The sequence below is a fragment of the Chiloscyllium plagiosum genome, unplaced genomic scaffold (genome assembly GCF_037043375.1).
Source record: "Chiloscyllium plagiosum isolate Xiang-an unplaced genomic scaffold, Cpla_swu_hap1 HiC_scaffold_30, whole genome shotgun sequence".
Lineage (NCBI taxonomy): Eukaryota > Metazoa > Chordata > Chondrichthyes > Orectolobiformes > Hemiscylliidae > Chiloscyllium > Chiloscyllium plagiosum.
In genome coordinates, this window is record NW_028270168.1 from 34,713,111 (window position 1) to 34,731,398 (window position 18,288).

At 42.8% G+C, this 18,288-nt stretch overlaps 1 protein-coding gene across 3 annotated transcripts; it reads left to right on the plus strand.

Annotated features, from left to right (window-relative positions):
- The first annotated feature begins 278 nt into the window (after positions 1–278).
- LOC122563711 (uncharacterized) lies at positions 279–18,020 on the plus strand. Of its 3 annotated transcripts, none has more exons than XM_043717827.2 (6): positions 279–430; positions 8,994–9,118; positions 11,891–11,917; positions 14,661–14,696; positions 15,731–15,892; positions 17,234–18,020. In XM_043717827.2, the coding sequence occupies exons 2-6, from the start codon at positions 9,067–9,069 to the stop codon at positions 17,338–17,340; spliced, it is 384 nt and encodes a 127-aa protein (XP_043573762.2). In that variant the 5' UTR covers positions 279–430; positions 8,994–9,066; the 3' UTR covers positions 17,341–18,020. The 3 variants fall into 3 exon arrangements, with proteins under 3 accessions (XP_043573762.2, XP_087833010.1, XP_087833009.1); XM_087976883.1 differs by lacking the exon at positions 279–430 and adding an exon at positions 7,862–8,207; XM_087976884.1 differs by lacking the exons at positions 279–430; positions 11,891–11,917 and adding an exon at positions 7,829–8,207.
- Positions 18,021–18,288: the final 268 nt, after the last annotated feature.

Genomic DNA, 18,288 nt, shown 5'->3' on the forward strand with positions numbered 1-18,288 from the left:
ATGTTTGTACATCTAAGTTTTTGAATAATCCTTTCTGTTATTTGAACTGCCAGGCATTTACTTAAACTGGGATTATTGATTTGGAACTTGAGTGTTAAAGAATTTAAAACACAACCCAACCTCCTGACATCTTTTAATATTTACACAATTTCTCCTGGATACAAAGTAAGGGCTGGGAGTGAAATCATGCGCATTTCTGAGGAAACGAAACTGAAACTAACGTCGTAGATTCGATTTCTCAAATCCAGCTTTCATTGAAATCTGGTATGAAAATGAAACGGGCTGAAAATTGAATTGGTAAAACTCACTGAGCATTAGGACCCAGCAGAATCCTCTAATTTGCTATATATTCCGTGGTTCAGTCACTACGAAGCTACTCCTCCTGAGTCCAGCTTGTGTTTGTCTTTCGGTAATTCCAGGATCTATCCAGGTAATAACTAAGAAATGTACTAGTGATTTCAGGCACTTTCGGTCTTCTACAGTATGTATTTTTAGAAACATTATTTTTCTGTAGATAAAATAATAGCAGAATTACACCAATATATCCATAACCCATCAATGCATTGCGTATGGTATTTTTCTTAATTGGACTTTGATCCATTGAAGTTGCCTGACCCGCGAAGATCTCCAGCTTTTGTTGTTTTCAGTATAGATTCCAGTATCTATAGTAATTTGCTCTTACCCGCATGAAGTTGAAGCTAATGGCTTTTGCTTTCCTGAGTGATACGGTGTAGCACTTACAGCTGTGTTTCTGTTGTGATGACAAAATTACTGTCAAGTCTGCTAGGTTTAAGTGAACAAAGATTTGATATTAAGCACAAGTGTGCAAGGCAGCATAGCCACTCCAGTCTGAAAGCCTCACTCATTTCCACAATATCTAAAGCCCACACTAATTGCACTGTATCTAATCTTTCTTCCCCATTACATAGTTTCACAGTTTCAAGATTCAGTCGTCATCTGACATCCTCTTTTTGAGAAATTCTGCTCTGCATGTAGCAAGCATCTTCAACCTGAGATTACCTTATTCAATGTCAGAACTCACAGGACACCAGGTTGTAGTGTTGTTCAAGGATGAAGAAGGAGCAGCGCTGCGAAAGCTTGTGGTTTCAAATAAACCTGTTGGACTATAAACCTGGGGTCCTGTGACTTGTCACTTTGTCCACCCGAGTCCAACATGAGCACCTCCACCTCTTTTAATACAACTGGTTTTCCTTTACGGTCCCATACACTCCCTCCTCTCTTGTTCAGCCCAATCTGATACAGAGGGCACATTGCCCAAGATCCTCCAGCCACTGTTAGCTCCAGTGATCTGATTTGAGATTGATGGATTTTAGATTTCATGCAAATTTGTTCTTAACTTCTGGCCAGACTTCGGTTCTCATGATGTCATTTAAGCCTGAAGCCGTTCGTCTTTCAAACTGCACATGCTGAAATGGTAAAGCTATTAGATTAAATTAGATTAGATTAGATTCCCTACAGTGTGGAAACAGGCCCTTCGGGCCAACAAGTCCAGACCAACCCTCCGAAGAGTAACCTACCTAGTTCCATTTTCCTCTAACTAACGCACTTAACACTACAGGCAATTTAGCATGGCCAATTCACCTGACCTACACATCTTTGGACCGTGGGAGGAAACCCACACAGACACAGGGAGAATGTGCAAACTCCACACAGTCAGTCGCCCGAGGCTGGAATTGAACTTGGGACCCTGGTGCTGTGAGGCAACAGTGCTAACCACTGAGCCACCATGCCTTTAGGAAAAGGGGAGCAAGAGAATTCCAAATGAAGGGTAAACAAGCTTTTCCACCTGTGCCCATAGAGATGGGAAACTGATACAGATTACAGCAGCTAAGGAGAATATGACTTTATCCAAGGCTAGTTTAAATAATCTTTACTTCAATGACAAGTTTTGATTTCCTAAAGCAATCCCAGTTTGTCTTTAAATGCAAAGAGGTTGATTTCTAAAACTTCCTTTGCAACCTTTGAAAAACAGGCAGCTGAATGACAATGGCCAGGAGAGCTTTGGACACTACTGATGTGGGGTCAGCCAGTGGGAAAGGCCTATGAGGAGTATTCCATGTTGTCTGCTGATACGTCTGTCTGAACTGATCAATCATACACCGCTTTTCTCAGTGCCTACGGATGTGTACTGGAGGCATGTGACTAGCAGCCTTGGAACTCATGTAGGAACAAAGGATTCCAATATCCAAGTCTCGGCTGTCCTGCCTAATATCTACATTTAATCTATAAAAGTCCAAACCAAGACAAATGTGAATCTTGCAACGCTTTACCAGCAATAGGAGAGAAAAACAGTGGAACAGAAATAGACAGCAGAGACAAGAAGAGTAAGCGAAGTCAATCCGCAAAACAAACTGTGAAATACATCAGCACTGACCATAAAGGAGGCACGGTCAGTGCCTTGAAAGTTCCAAGCCTAGACTCGAATAAGGTGGAGGTGGGACAAGGTACCACCCAAGTCATCTTTATACAAGGAGAAATTGCCCCTTTTGTATCATCAACTCCATGGGAAGAAACAATCATTTTTCAGAGATGCATTGTGTTTTTAAGCACTCCCTGCAAAAAGGATTCCTGATTTGCCATCAAACAATTGGATAAACATCACAGAGCTAGTGAAAGAGCTAACCAGAACCTGTTTAAAGATTTCTCTCATAAAAGTTCACCGAGAAAGTGTCATCTCGAAAGTCTTGGTATAGTGACAGTTGCAGTTCGACAAAGACTGTGAAGCTGTTGTTGGGCGATGACTTGGTGGGGTACTATCCCTGAATCCCATAAACATCATCCTGGCGGCTTAGCAATGACCTGAATCTGAACTGGACCTGCCATTAAATACAATGTCTTCACGAAAAGGCCAGAGACTGGGCATTCTGAGGCACAGAACACACATCCTGGCTCCCCACCCTGATTCCCCACCTGCAAGGCACATGTCAGGAGAACAATGGAGTGTGTTCTACTTTCCTGGATGAGTGCAGATCCAACAATGCTGAAGAAGCTCAACACCATCCAGAGCAGAGAAGCCCACTTGCAAATGAATCATGTCGTCACTCTATCTACCACTGATGCACAGATTCAGCAATGTATCAACGGCAAGACCCAATTCAACAACTCACCAGGGCTACTTTAATAGTTCTATGCAAACACACAACCTCCAACACCCAGAAAGACAAGAGCAGAAGATACATAGGAAAAGCATTACCTGCGTGTCCCCTTACAACCCACACACCATCCTGACTTGGAACGTTATTGCTGCTCCTTCTTGATTCAAAATTCTGGGATTCCCTTCCTCACAGCAGTATAGATGTACCTTCAGGGTTGGTTAGCTCAGATGGTTGGATAACTAGTTTGTGACTTGCTTCCTCCTCTCTGAGATCCGCACCAAATCATCCCCAGACACTCAAATTATACACATTCCATTGGTATGGACCTGTGGCACGAGCATCAGGAACCTGTTTGTGTTCTCTACTGCCCCTCACCATAAGCCATATAAGCATCAGTCTCTTCTCTTCAATTTGATCTTGACGATCTAATCTACTTAATGCTGAGGCACTCTTCCAAATCTTATTTCAAAACATCTGATCAATATTTTCATTTGTGTCCTGAGCAACATGATCCATATTCTTCCCTTGCTCTGGGAGTCAGTGGCTATAGTGATGGTCTGGCATAATAGGCTTATTTATATTCCTTTATACCTAATCCTTCAACTTGCATGACCATAAGAGCTAATCCTGTTCCCTGGGCTGTAAGTCCTCCTGCGACAAGACCACCCAAGGAGGCATCTCCCAATTATAATTCTCCTCAAGAAGTCAATTATGGCTACCTTCCCCCATGGGTATCTATTACCAGCAAGTGGACAAATTACTACATTGTTAATTAGCATGGTTTCAATTCTGCACAATGCCCACACATTGCTCTTAACAACATTGTGACTACAATCCTGGCTTCGAAGCAAATGGTGGTAAATTAGTCCATCCCCAGTATTAGTTATGACAGTCCAGTGAAGGAACTTCCTTCTTCCTGCTGCAAAACCTCCATCTTCTCAGTCCCCTATTATTGCTGTATATGAGATTAATTGCCACATCCCTGTGAGTATCCATTGTGGTTTTTAGGAACAGAAGAGGCAGGTCAAAGTCTGGAGTGCACCAGTAATTTCAGTAACTTGATAACTTTCAGTGATAGTCTGTTCCCTATCCTGGGTTAGATGCATTGGTGAGGTTGCATTCCTGGTGATGTGGAGTGTTGGAGGCTCCCAAGGTGTACCTGTCTAGGTGGTGGTTGCAGTGATGATTTTCCAGGTTGTCATCACCCTGGAGTTCTATCTGAAACAAAATAGTCAAGAGCACAATTGGTTTCTCTCCTGTTGACAAACTGGATTCAATGCTTACACCTTCCTTTTCCTCCCATATCTAGACACCAAGTCAGGGCACAAGTCAGGAGTGTGGTGGAATACTCCCTGTATGCCCATATAAGTGAAGCTTGAACAACACTCCAGATACTTGACACCATCTAGGACAAAGCAGACCCATTGTTACCTAACCACTGTACATGCCTTTTCCTAATCCTCCCCACTCTGTCAGTTTTCAGGGTACTGCCCTCCCCTCAATCTGGCATTTCTACCTATGAGGTGAAGTTGAGATTAAAATTCCTGAAATGATTAAAGAATCCTAATAGTTTCCTGATGTCCCTTATGTTCATGGATCAGAACAAGTTAGGGGATCACAGCATGTAATTTGTCTAATGCAGATCAATGCACTTGGCAAATGGTGCATCTCAGATACTGAACCTTCAATTTCAGAGTAGTGCTTCGTAATGCCCACCCTTAGTCTTAGATGCTGAAAGGAGATTGCCCTGCATGGGTAGACAATGTTTTCAGAGGTACAGAGATTCACTGGTGTTACAACCTGATTCATTGCTTGATTAATTATAATACTCTACCATGGAATGCCGTGGAACATGAGTCCTTGTGCAATATTTTCCCTCTATGGTGAAGGCAGTTTAATTGTGATTCAATGGCTGAAGGAATGGTACAGAAGACACTTGTAATGTTCTAATACCCTATGGCCAAAGCTTAGCCCATTAACAATCGTGCCTGGGCTCACCAGAATGGGATGTATCTGTGGGATTACTTTATTCAAAGCTGTATCCATTAGACCATAACATATAGGAGCAGAATTAGGCCATTTGGCTTATCAAATCTACTCCACCTTTCACCCACAGCTGTTTCCCAACCCCTTTCTTCTGCCTTCTCCTCATAACTCTAGATTCCCTTTCTAATCAAGAGCCTATCTATCTCTGTCTTGAATGCACTCAATTACTTGACCTCCACAGCCCTTTGTGGCACTGAGTTCCTCAGATTAATGACCCTCTTACTGAAGAAATTCCTTCTCATTTCATTGCTAAAAGATTGTCCCTTCAGTTTCCATCATATACCCCCATCCTTCTAAACTCCATCGAATACAGACCCAGAGTCCTTAACTACTCTTCAAATAACAAGCTCTTCATTCCCAGAATCATTTTTGTGAACCTCCTCTGGACCTTCTCCAATGCCAGCACATCCTTCCATAGAAGCAAAGCCGCTAAGAATATTCCAAATGTGATCTGACCAGAGCCTTATACAGCCTCAGGAGAAAGTGAGGACTGCAGATGCTGGAGATCAGAGCTGAAAAATGTGTTGCTGGAAAAGCGCAGCAGGTCAGGCAGCATCCAAGGAGCAGGAGAATCGACGTTTCAGGCATAAGCTCTTCTTCAGGAATGAGGAAGGTGTGCCAAGCAGGCTAAGATAAAAGTTAGGGAGGAGGGACTTGGGGGAGGGGAGTTGGGAATGCAATAGGTGGAAGGAGGTTAAGGTGAGGGTGATAGGCCGGAGAGGGGGTGGGGTGGAGAGGTCGGGAAGAAGATTGCAGGTCAAGAAGGCGGTGCTGAGTCCAAGGGTTGGGACTGAGATAAGGTGGGGGGGAGGGGAAATGAGGAAGCTGGAGAAATCTACATTCATCTCTTGTGGTTGGAGAGTTCCTAGGCAGAAGATGAGGCGCTCTTCCTCCAGGCGTCCTGTTGTCGAGGTCTGGCGATGGAGGAGGAGAAAGTGAGGACTGCAGATGCTGGAGATCAGAGCTGAAAATGTGTTGCTGGAAAAGCGCAGCAGGTCAGGCAGCATCCAAGGTACAGGAGAATCGATGTTTCGGGCATGATTCCTGAAGAAGGGCTTATGCCCGAAACGTCGATTCTCCTGTTCCTTGGATGCTGCCTGACCTGCTGCGCTTTTCCAGCAACACATTTTCAGCTCTGGCGATGGAGGAGGCCAAGGACCTGCATGTCCTTGGTGGAGTGGGAGGGGGAGTTAAAGTGTTCAGCCACGGGGCGGTTGGGTTGGTTGGTGCGGGTGTCCCAAGGATGTTTTCGGAAACGTTCCGCAAGTAAGCGGCCTGTCTCCCAATGTAGAGGAGGCCACATCAGGTGCAGCGGATGCAGTAAATGATGTGTGTGGAGGTGCAGGTGAATTTGTGATGGATATGGAAGGATCCCTTGGGGCCTTGGAGGGAAGCGAGGGGGGAGGTATGGGCGCAAGCTTTGCATTTCTTGCGGTTGCAGGGGAAGGTGCCGGGAGTAGAGGTTGGGTTGGTGGGGGTGTGAACCTGACGAGGGAGTCGCGGAGGGAGTGGTCTTTCCAGAACGCTGATGGGGAGGGGAGGAAAACATATCCTTGGTGGTGGGGTCTGTTTGGAGGTGGCGGAAATGACGAAGGATGATACAATGTATCTGGAGATTGGTGGGGTGGTAGGTGAGGACCAGTGGGGTTCTGTCCTGGTGGCGATTGGAGGTGCGGGGTTCAAGGGCGGAGGAGTGGGAAGTGGAGGAGATGCGGTGGAGAGCATCGTCAACCACGTCTGAGGGGAAATTGCGTTCTTTGAAGAAGGAGGCCATCTGGGTTGTTCGGTATTGGAATTGGCCCTCCTGGGAGCAGATGCAGCGGAGGCGAAGGAATTGGGAATATGGGATGGTGTTTTTACAGGGGGAGGGTGGGAGGAGGTGTAATCTAGGTAGCTGTGGGAGTCGGGCGGTTTATAGTAAATGTCCGTGTTGAGTCGGTCGCCCAAGATAGAAATGGAGAGGTCTAGGAAGGGGAGGGAGGAGTCTGAGACGGTCCAGGTAAATTTGAGGTCGGGGTGGAAGGTGTTGGTAAAGTGGATGAACTGTTCAACCTCCTCGTGGGAGCACGAGGTAGCGCCGATACAGTCATCGATGTAGCGGAGGAAAAGGTGGGAGGTGGTGCCAGTGTAGCTGCGGAAGATGGACTGTTCCACATATCCTACGAAGAGGCAGGCATAGCTGGGGCCCATGCGGGTGCCCATGGCTACTCCTTTGGTTTGGAGGAAGTCGGAGAATTGGAAAGAGAAGTTGTTCAGAGTGAGGACCAGTTCAGTCAGTCGAAGGAGGGTGTCAGTGAAAGGGTACTGGTTGGGTCGGCGGGAAAGGAGTAGCCATGGGCACCCGCATGGGCCCCAGCTATGCCTGCCTCTTCGTTGGATATGTGGAACAATCGTTTCAAACAAAAGCCCTTCATCAGGAATAGAGGCAGGGAGCCTCCAGGATAGAGAGATAAATCGGGCGGGGGGGGCGGTAGTGGGCCTGGGGAGAAGGTAACAAAGAGTACAATAGATGAATGGGGGTGGGGATGGAGGTGATAGGTCAGAGGGGAGGGTGGAGTGGATAGGTGGGAAGGGAGACTGGCAGGTAGGACAGGTCATTTCCCATACCCCTGGTCCTAAGAATTATATCTTATGCCTTTTTGAAAACATTCTAGATTTAAGCCTCAACCACTATCTGTGGCAGAATTCCGTAGGCTCACCATTCTCCAGGTGAAGACACTTCTCCTCATCTCAGTTTAAGTGATCTATCTCATATCCTTAGTCTGAAATCATCTATCCCATATCCTTAGACTGTGACCCATTATTCTGGACTCCCTGTTATTAGGAACATCCTTCCTGCATTTACCCTGTCTAGATTTCTGTGAGAACCACCATCACGTCCATCTAATTCTTCCAAATGCTTGTGAATTTAGACCTACTCAATCCAATCTTTCATCATACATTATACCCATCCCAGGAACCAGTCTGATAAATGTTGTTGCTCTCCCTCCATAACCAGAACATCTTCCTCAGATAAGGAGACCAAAACTACATGCAAGACTCCAGGTATGGTCTGACCAATGCTCAGTACAATTGCAACAAGAAATCCTTGCCCCTATACTGGTATTTCTCTCACTGTGAAGGCCAACATACCATTAGCCTCCTTCACTATCTGTTGCATCTGTATGCTTACTTTCAGTGACTGGTTTACAAGCGCATCCAGGTTTTATTGCTTCTTTCACTTTCCCAATCTGTCGCTGTTCCTGTTTATGCTACCAGAGTGGATAACCTCACATTTATCCACTTCATTGACATTGCATTTGCACTCCTCCACAAATTGTCTAAATCACACTGAAACATTTCTGCATGCTTCTCACAATTTACCTTACAACATAAGTTGTAATCTGCAAACTTGGAGATATTGCATTTAATTCTCTCATCTAAACATTAAAAATATCTTGCGGATAGATGGGCCTCAATCACTGATCCCTGCGGTACCCCGCTAGTCGCTACTAATCAGAAAAAGATCGGTTTATTCCTATTCTTTGTTTTCTGTCTGCTAACTAATTCTCTATCCATGCCAGCACAACCAGTCCCATGTGCTTTCACTTTACATGCTCATATTTCATGTGGAACCTTATTGAAAGCCTTCTAAAAAGTCCAGTAAGCTGGCAGCCATTGGCTCCCTCTTATCTACAAGTTACTTAAGATAACTGTTGGAAAATTCTGAAAACCATTTGAACCAACTCCACATTTTATTATACATTTGTGACCAATAAAGTAGGATGGCAGAGTCAGGATTTTGTTTGTAGCCTTTCTAATTGAGATTACATCTTGTGTTAAACTTTGCAGGAAAATCGTTGTGCTCCAGCTGTTACTAGAACCTGCATTTCTTTCATTATTCACCCTCGAAAATCAAGGAAATATGCTTCATCTGATTTACAGCGCATTGATCTTGTCTGCTTCTTTCAACAGAGGTAAGCAGTAGATTTATGTGAACATACTGACAGATTTTTAATAGTTCCACTGTTATGCCTGACTATCCCACAATCGTATTGAATTATACACTTTTCAAAAAGAAAAATAACTCATTGTTCGGAAACAAGTGAGCAATAATGCCCTTCAGTTATTTGAGAATAGATTGAACAAAGAAGCTTGTAAATTCTGAGGAGATAACTTAAACTTTGGATTTCAGAGTGCTAAAGAAGGAAGTAAATATGGCACTAGTTTCTTGCTTTGATTCCAGGCATTCCACATCATCGACATGATGAGGAGAGAACTGTACATCAGTTGCACATTTGGAACAGAGTGGAGTAAGGGTGGAATTTCTTTGGTAATTACATCAAAGATCCAAGTTAGAGAAAGAGAAGTCCAATGGATGAGTCCGTAACAACGCTAACAGGATAATGGATTGAGTCATAGAGTCATATAGCACAGTAACAGACCCTTCCATCCAACTCATTCAAGTTGAGCAGGGATGCCAAACTTTGCTAGTCCCATTTGCCTGCATTTGGTCCATATCTCTGTAAATCTTTCCTATTCATGTACCTATCCAAATGTCTTTTAAATGTTGCAATTTTATCTGCCTTCAACACTTCCTCTGTCAGCTCATTCCATATGTCCTCCACCCTTTTTGTGTGGAAAGGTTAGCCCTCAGGTCCCTTTTAAATCTTGCCCCTCTCACCTTCAACCTCTGGCCTTTTATTTTTAGACACTCCTTTCCTGGGAAAAAGACATTTTGTCCACGCCCCTCATGTTTTTATAAACCTCTATAAGGTCATTCCTCAACCTCCTACACTCAAGGGGAGAAAACCACCAGCCAATCCAGCCTTTCCTTATGACTCAAACTTTCCAGCCCTGGCAATATCCTTATAAATTTTTTCTGTACCCTTTCAAGTTTAACAACAACCTTCCCACTGCAGGGCAATCAGAATTGAATGCAGTATTTCAAAATTGGTCTCACCAATGTCTTGTACAGCCTCATCATAGCATTCCAACTTCAATGAAAGCAAGTGTACCAAACCACCTTCACCACTATCCTGTCCAAATGTGATTGTGATGGAAAGGAGAATTCTCAGTCATCAGAAAGTGGGGAGAAAGAAACACTCTTGACTGTCAAGAAAGAATTGTTAAAGCTGAATTGCCATTGAAAAAAATTCATTTGGAATTTCTACCAATTGACTCAGATGTTATGAGAACAGAAAGTTCAGGATTTATCAGCGTGATCAACTTGGAACAGCATATTGTTTATGAGGGGTAGGCAGCAGACAGGAATAATTGACAAGACACATGATTAGCTGGGATTTGGAAAGCAAAGAATGAAATGCACTATCAAAGTTTTCTCATGCTACTTTGAAAAGCATAGAATCAGAACACAGTTGCTTCATCGATACAGTTATAAAGTGCAGAGGAAATCACAGATCATTCCTTTTGGGATTTACAATGATTCAATACATAAGAGATGATACAATAATATAATTTAAAGTGTATTTTATTTGGATTAATTGTGAGATTATACAAAGTTTATAGTGGAGACTCCTCCATCTTGCCAATGGTCAGACAGTCATTATTCCACTGTTGATCAGAATTGCACATGCGGACCCTGCAGAATCCTGATCATTGCAGATTCCAAAGGAACTGCTCAGGAAGTTAAACTTTTCACTGGACAGTTCCTCTCTGCTGAGAACCTCTCAAATTTATCAATTTGAACCAAATAATCTAGGGTATTCAAATGGAGTTATGTAAATAATTACTCGGAAAAAGTTAGACTATTCTCATTTAGCCTAGTCTCATTCCTGAGTAGACATTCAATGGACCAATTAATTAGCTCGCCAACCCCTAACTATCTCCCTACACAATAACGCTCAGACTCTGCCATCACCCTCTCTCGCCAGAATCTGCCAGCCCTGCCATACTCGGGGCCTGCTCAGCCCTTCTCCCACTCTGGACCAGCTGCTGCCCTTTCCTTGCTCCAGACCTACAACTTCATCACCCTTCCCCCTCAGTAGACCCACTGATAGCTCCTACCCAACTCTGGATAGGATATGCCCGTGCTGCTACCTACTGCCCCACCCACCACTTATGACTAGACTCTCTACCACTAGACCTGACCATTTCTGCAATCAAATAATTGCCCTCTGCAGCCCTTCACTGGAGCAAATCACCTCTACCTACCTTAAGCGCTGCATTATTTACTTGGCGTTTACCCATTTTGAATCCTATGCCATACCTGCTTGGCAAACCAACCACCAGCACCCCACTCCTTATTCATCTGGTGCCTTAACCCTCATTACACCTTATCCCACTGACAACCAAACTACTTGGTCACCCTACCCACTACCCATATGACATCCTAAGCTCACACTTACCTGAAGTACTTAACATTTGATGGCAGCTGTCAGTGGCTATCTTTGATTCTCGACTATCAAATTTCAGAGCGTGTCAGCTACTGTCTGTGAAAAGTGGCCATGGTTTGCCTTTTTTCATCAGTTCTGCACTACAAGAGAACACCTTAAAAAAAAATCTAGCCTGATTTCCTGCATGTCTCACGTATTTCTATAAATATCTGTACATTTACAATGTAATTCATTGGTTGCAAAATGCTTTGTGTCATTCTGAAGATATGATGAGATGCTGTATAAATGTACAGTTGTATTCTCTGACTATGATATGATACTGTGTATGTGTATCAAAATTTTTTTTATGAAAAGAAAATATTCTCATACTGTTATTAATTATATCTCTTACAGTTTCAAGCTCATCATCAGATGAGACAGGTAATCCTGATTAAACACATCGGAGACAGTGTATTGCTTTAAAATGCAATTTATTCATTTTTATCATGATGTTTTACAAAAGTGTCAGAATGGAGAGACATCCCTTTCACTCTGTATATTCATCTGGATTTTCCAATGGCATGACAGTCACATTTCCAGTATAGTTGGAGTTGTGCATCAGGCCTCTGTAGAATCCCCATAGTAGCAAACTCTAAAAGACTAGCATAGAAAATTGAATTTTCCAACACACAACTCCTTGATGCTTAGAACCTTGTAAAAGTGTCTATTGAAGTCAGAAATCAAGTCTGATTAAGTTGAGTAAATAATTACTTAGAAATGTTAGACTATTAAATACCTAGTCTAACTCTTATGTCAGTATTCAGCTGACTCCATAATTACCTAATACTCCCCATTATACTTCCTATGGACCCATAAATTCTGAACTGACATTACCCTCTCACCCCCAAACATCAGACACCCTCACTCCACCAGCTCACCCCTTAACCCCAATATGGACCTGCTTTGCCTTCCCTAGCATCTAAATGCCTATTACCTGGACTGTACCTTCTTGCTGCTGCTTCCTCTGATCCATGGACTACTGTGCACCTTCCCTGACCCACCACCCACTGTTCCCCTGCTTTGGACATGATCTGCCTGTACACTACCCTCTCCTGCCCTGCTGTTAGACCCGATTGCTTCCTGGACCAGATACCCCTCACTGGAGCAGGCAACTCTCAACCCTAATCTGAACACTTGATCACTCTCAGTCTACACCGACTTGCCATCCTACCTTCCTGACATCTTCCACACATACATACTTGGTACTGTATCTACTGGTACACTGGCTACCTGGCACCGTACCCACTATCCATCTGACATCCTAACCATGTATTTAAGTACTTAACATTCAACAGGGGTTGACAAGGGGTCTCTCTGTGATTTTGCACCTTTTAAATTACAGAACATAACAGTGGTATCCTGTCAGAAACGCCCAGTTTTTTTCTTTTGTTATTTCCACTCCGTGGAAACTCTGGTCCATTAAACTGAAAGTTACACAAATACTGTTGCAATTACAAAGTAATCCACTGTTTGCAAAATACTTTGGGTCATTCTGAAGATGAAGTGGGCGGCACGGTGGCACAGTGGTTAGCACTGCTGCCTCACAGCGCCAGAGACCCGGGTTCAATTCCCGCCTCAGGCGACCGACTGTGTGGAGGTTGCACATTCTCCCCGTGTCTGCGTGGGTTTCCTCCGGGTGCTCCGGTTTCCTCCCACACTCCAAAAATGTGCAGGTTAGGTGAATTGGCCACGCTAAATTACCTGTAGTGTTAGGTGCAGGGGTAAATGTAGGGGAATGGATCTGGGTGGGTGCGCTTCGGCTGGTCAGTGTGGACTTGTTGGGCCGAAGGGCCTGTTTCCACACTAAAAAAAAATGTAATAAGATGCTATATAAATGCAAGAAGGCATTTTCGGACTCAATATAGCAAAATATGAAATCAGACTGGGTGAGTGAAATAAAGCTATTTAAAAAACACAAAATGTTCTCATCCTGTTATTAATTACATCCTTTTTCAGGTACTAGCTCATCATCAAGTGAGTCATGCAATCCTGATTTTTTTTTCCCCCCACCTATCCCCATCCTATTGGTCAGATACATTTACTACTTTACTGTCTGTGGCTGTGGGGCCCAGTGTAGTCCAGAAAGCTAACGTTATTATTTATATTGTGGAGAGGGACATCTTGCTTTTCCTTAAACAATCTGTCTTTTCCATGTGTAATGGAGAGTAAGCAGGGCTGAGGATGTGGAAGTACTTTCTCACTTTTTTCCCAGCATTGTCTACTGCACTGGGATAGTGCCATTTGGATATTCCAGTTATGTTTCTTCTCATGGTTCAGATAGAAAATGACCCATTGCAGCATTTTTCTTCAAATCACGTCTGCTCAGCCACCAACATCCACCAATCCAGAAAGTATGTTTTGCTAAAAACAGGAAATGCTGGAAAAGCTTTCAGCATTTTCTGTTTTTAGCAAAACATTCTTTATAGATTTGTGGATGCTGGTGGCTGAGTAGACATGATTTGAAGAAAAATGCTGCAATGGGTCATTTTCTTTCAGCATTTCTGGCATCATCTGGCAAGTGAGAAACAGAGGTGCTAGTTCAGTTTGAGTGACTCGTTTTCATGAAGTTAGTAAACTTACTTTAACACTGCCCCCAGCTGTATGAGAACTCGATAGGGGTAGCCTGGCACTTGGTAAACAAAGTACCTTAATCCTGCATTGAATATACTCTATGGGGCTCTGTCTGCAATCCTGAACACCACCTCCCAAACTCCCCATCACCTCACCTCATCAATGAAAGCTCCCCAAGTGGAGAAGACCATACTGTTATTATCCAGCATTGAGTCTCAAACAAGTTCAAAGTTATTCTTTTTCTGTCCAATCAGGTTGAAGATAGGGAAAACTGAGTTCCTTGCTTTGGAACAGGTGACTATTTAATGGACATTGCAACTCTGTGGAAGCAGTGCCATATATCTGGGTTTTGAGCTTGCAGTTTTGAATGTTAATATACCCCTGACATTCTTAGCCCTCACACTGAGAAGAATATGTCTGTGCAATGCACAAACTGATAAAGTGATGTTTGGTATTTAACTTGACTGTTTTACTTCATTACTGATATCAAATTATAGCATTTCTCACTTTCTAAAGCTTTTGTAATGTTTGTTTTTTCTCCATGTAATTACAGATTGGTCAACGGCTGCCTGGATTGCAGGAGGAGCGGGTAAAGAACAACCTGCTTTCATACTCTCCCTTAACAGCTTCTCAGAATATCCAAAGATGCTTCCGAAATAGTTGAATATATATCTACACACTGCTGTTATGTGGGGAACCAATCTGGGCATGGGAAGATTCCACAAGAGTAGATAATGTTGTTTTCAGTGATGTTTCTTGAACATTTGCCCAGAAAAGCATGCTGTTCTTCATTTAATGCCAACAAATGGTGGGCACCTTGATTTCTGTCTCCTCTGCAGTTCAAGGCAGCAGCTCACCATCAACTTCTCAAGGGCAACTAGGGACAGACAATAAAGACACCCTCATCTCATGAGCAAATTTTAAAAATCGCACCACTGACAACTCAGCACACCTTCAGCATAACACTAAATTGTCAAGCTAAACTGAGACTGCGAGTGGAGAAACTTTGATGTTGGCATACTCAAAATCATGAAGGAGACAGAGCAAGTCGACAAGATAATTAGTCAATAAGTCTCTCAAAACACGTAGAGGGTAGTTAAAGCAAAACAACTGAGCTAATAACTGGGAATCATTGATAGAACATAATTGGAAAAGATCACAGAGATGAGGAGAGATGGTGTTACATTTGTAACATTTGAATCTGGAACATGGAACCTGAAAAAGTGTGGAAGCTGACTCCAGATATATTGTTAGAAGTGAGATGAATAGGTTCTTACAGGCTATGGGCATTATATGGGAATGAGGGACCAAATGTGACAGTTCTTTCAAAGTGATAGCATGATGGCTTGAAAGCTTTCTGCGTTCTATCTTTATTATGATTCTATTCTAAAATAATCGGTGGGATAGCCTTGTTCGCTGATGGAATTTGAAAATGCAAACATGTGACATGATGTTGAGTCCTTTAAAAGCTGTTGCTGTTGTGGCCTTATGCTGCTGTTACACAAAGGGCTGTCTTTATTCTTTCTGAATGGCTGCAAAATACATTGAACATGGGAAATCTCTTTGCTGGATTTGTTGAAGCAGTGATGTGTTATCACCTGGCTTGGTTGTTCTATTTTGTAGTTGCTGCATTAGTTGCTGCCCCTGTTGCTGTTGCTGCAGCTGGATTTACTGGTGCTGGAATAGCAGCTGGATCCTTCGGAGCACAGATGATGTCTGCGGCAGCACTCGCTAATGGAGGAGGTGTAGCAGCAGGCGGCATTGTAGCAACTCTCCAGTCTCTTGGTATGATTTCATACTTTTTTTTTTGTTTAATTGAACAGTTATAAAGATTGATGTTAATATAATCACTGGTTCAGCAGCTTGGCTGACCAAGTGGCAAGTAACATTTATGCCACAGAAATGCCAGCCAATGACCATTTCCAAAAAGACACAATCCAAACACCACCCCTTGACATTCAACAGTGTTACTATCACTGAATCCCCCACTATCAATATCCTCAGAGTTACCATTGACAAGAAACTCAACTGGACTTGCCATGTGAACACAGTGGCTCCAAGAGCAGGTCAGAGCAGTAACAAACTCACCTCCTGACTCCCAAAGTCTGTCCACCAAGTCAAGAGTGTGATAGAATACTTGCCTAGATGGGTGCAATTCCAACAAGACTCGAGAACTTATGACACTACACAGGACAAAGCAGCCTACTTGATTGACACAATATCCACAAGCATCCACGCTCTCTGACACCAGAGACACGTCGTAGCAACAAGATGCACTGCAGAAATTCGCCAAAGATCCTTAGACAACATCTTCCAAACCCATGACAACTTCCAGTCAGAAGGACAAGGGCAGCAGATATATGGGAACACTACCCCCTGCAAATTCCTCTCCAAACCACTCACCATCCTGATTTGGAAATATGTCACCATTCCTTCAGTGTTGCTGGGTCAAAATCCTGGAATTCCTTCCCGTAGGGCATTGTGGGTCTACCTAGAGCACTATGCACTGTACTGGTTCAAGAAAAAAGCTTACCACCACCTTCTCAAGGGCAACTAGGGACAGGCAAAAAATGCCAGACAGCAGTGCCCACGTTCAACAAGTGTTTTTTTAAAAAAAGCTTTAATTCATCTCTCCAAATGTACATGAAGAAAAGATTTTTGAGTTGAGTCACGGTTCTGTGATTTTTCAAACACAAGGCTATCAGTCTTCATGAGAGCAGAGGGAGATTATACTTGCTGAATGTATTACTGAATGTAGTCCAAATGGGTATCAAAATAATAAAAACCCAATATTTATGTTGGAGTGAAACTCATCAATGAAGCAATTAGAAAAAGCTGTCCTCTATCATTTATATTTTGAAAGAACTTCTAGAACTGTGTATTGTAAAATGACAAATGAACAGTTTTGCACCCACTTACTTGTTCTTTTTGAATCAGTGGAGAACCAATTTATATCAACTGTTCAACAGCTTTTACACGATCAGGATCGGAGACCTGGAATATAATGCTTCCCTGTGCAGAATGGTTCACAGCACAGAATGATCAGTGTGGGGAGGGAGGCAGTGATATTGATATATGTTAAACATGGTAAAGATTAATGTAATGATCTTTTGTTAACCCATACAGGAGCTGCTGGAATCTCTACTGCTGGTGCTGCTGTCATAGGAAGTGTCGGTGGCTTGGGTGGTTATGTAGCAAAAGCAGTTTTTCAGGATTCTGAAGATGAGCCCTAAAGCCCATGAGCTGTTTTAAAGTAGATACTTAGAAGGAATTAGTGAGGATTTATCTATTAGATGAAGGACTGAAATAATCATATACTATAAGAAGATAATAAGCAATGAAGTATTTTCTGCTATTTTCTGCTGACTATAAATTAATAACTTTGAAATACTTTTAATTTTAGTATGGATGTTTCTATTCTCTTTCTGCTATTTTGATGCCCTGTTAGCTATTTCTCAATTAGAAGTGGATTAAAAAACCTTCAGATGTTGTCGTTCTGTAGCTGGTCATAGAGTAAATGCAAACATTCAGATTGCTGACTACATTAAATAGAAATGACAAGTGTCTGTGATGCTGAAAGTGTCATGCTGAATGTAATACCAGTGCCACTGCAGTTCACTGCAAGAATGAACTTTGTCTGTCTGGAGTAAGGGTAGGGCTTATGCCCGAAACGTCGATTCTCCTGCTCCTCGGATGCTGCTTGGCCTGCTGTGTTTTTCCAGCACCACATTTTTCGACTCTGGTCTCCAGCATCTGCAGTCCTCACTTTCTCCTAGGGTATTTTAAGGTTATCTTCAAAATGTCACAAGATCCATCTGTCGCAATGTCTCCTCTTATGTGTCAAATGAGGTCTGACCATGCTCTTGTAAAGCCATTTGGGATGGTTTGTTACATTAAAGGTGTTATAAAAATACCAGTCATTGATGATCTTTTTGTCATATATCCCCAAACTTCCAATAGCATTTTTGTAACATGTAGGGATATAACTGGACTTTCAAGAGTCTCATATGAAAAGAATATTTTTGTTGAGATGCAGGGATATTTGACAAATGAAGCATGCATCTCAAAATGCACATCTCATGGCTGACACACAAGTCTTGGAAACTCAGTATCTGTGATATGTCAGAATGATTTGAGGTGGTAAAAGTATGCATTGCCTCTACAAAATAAAATCTGAGATG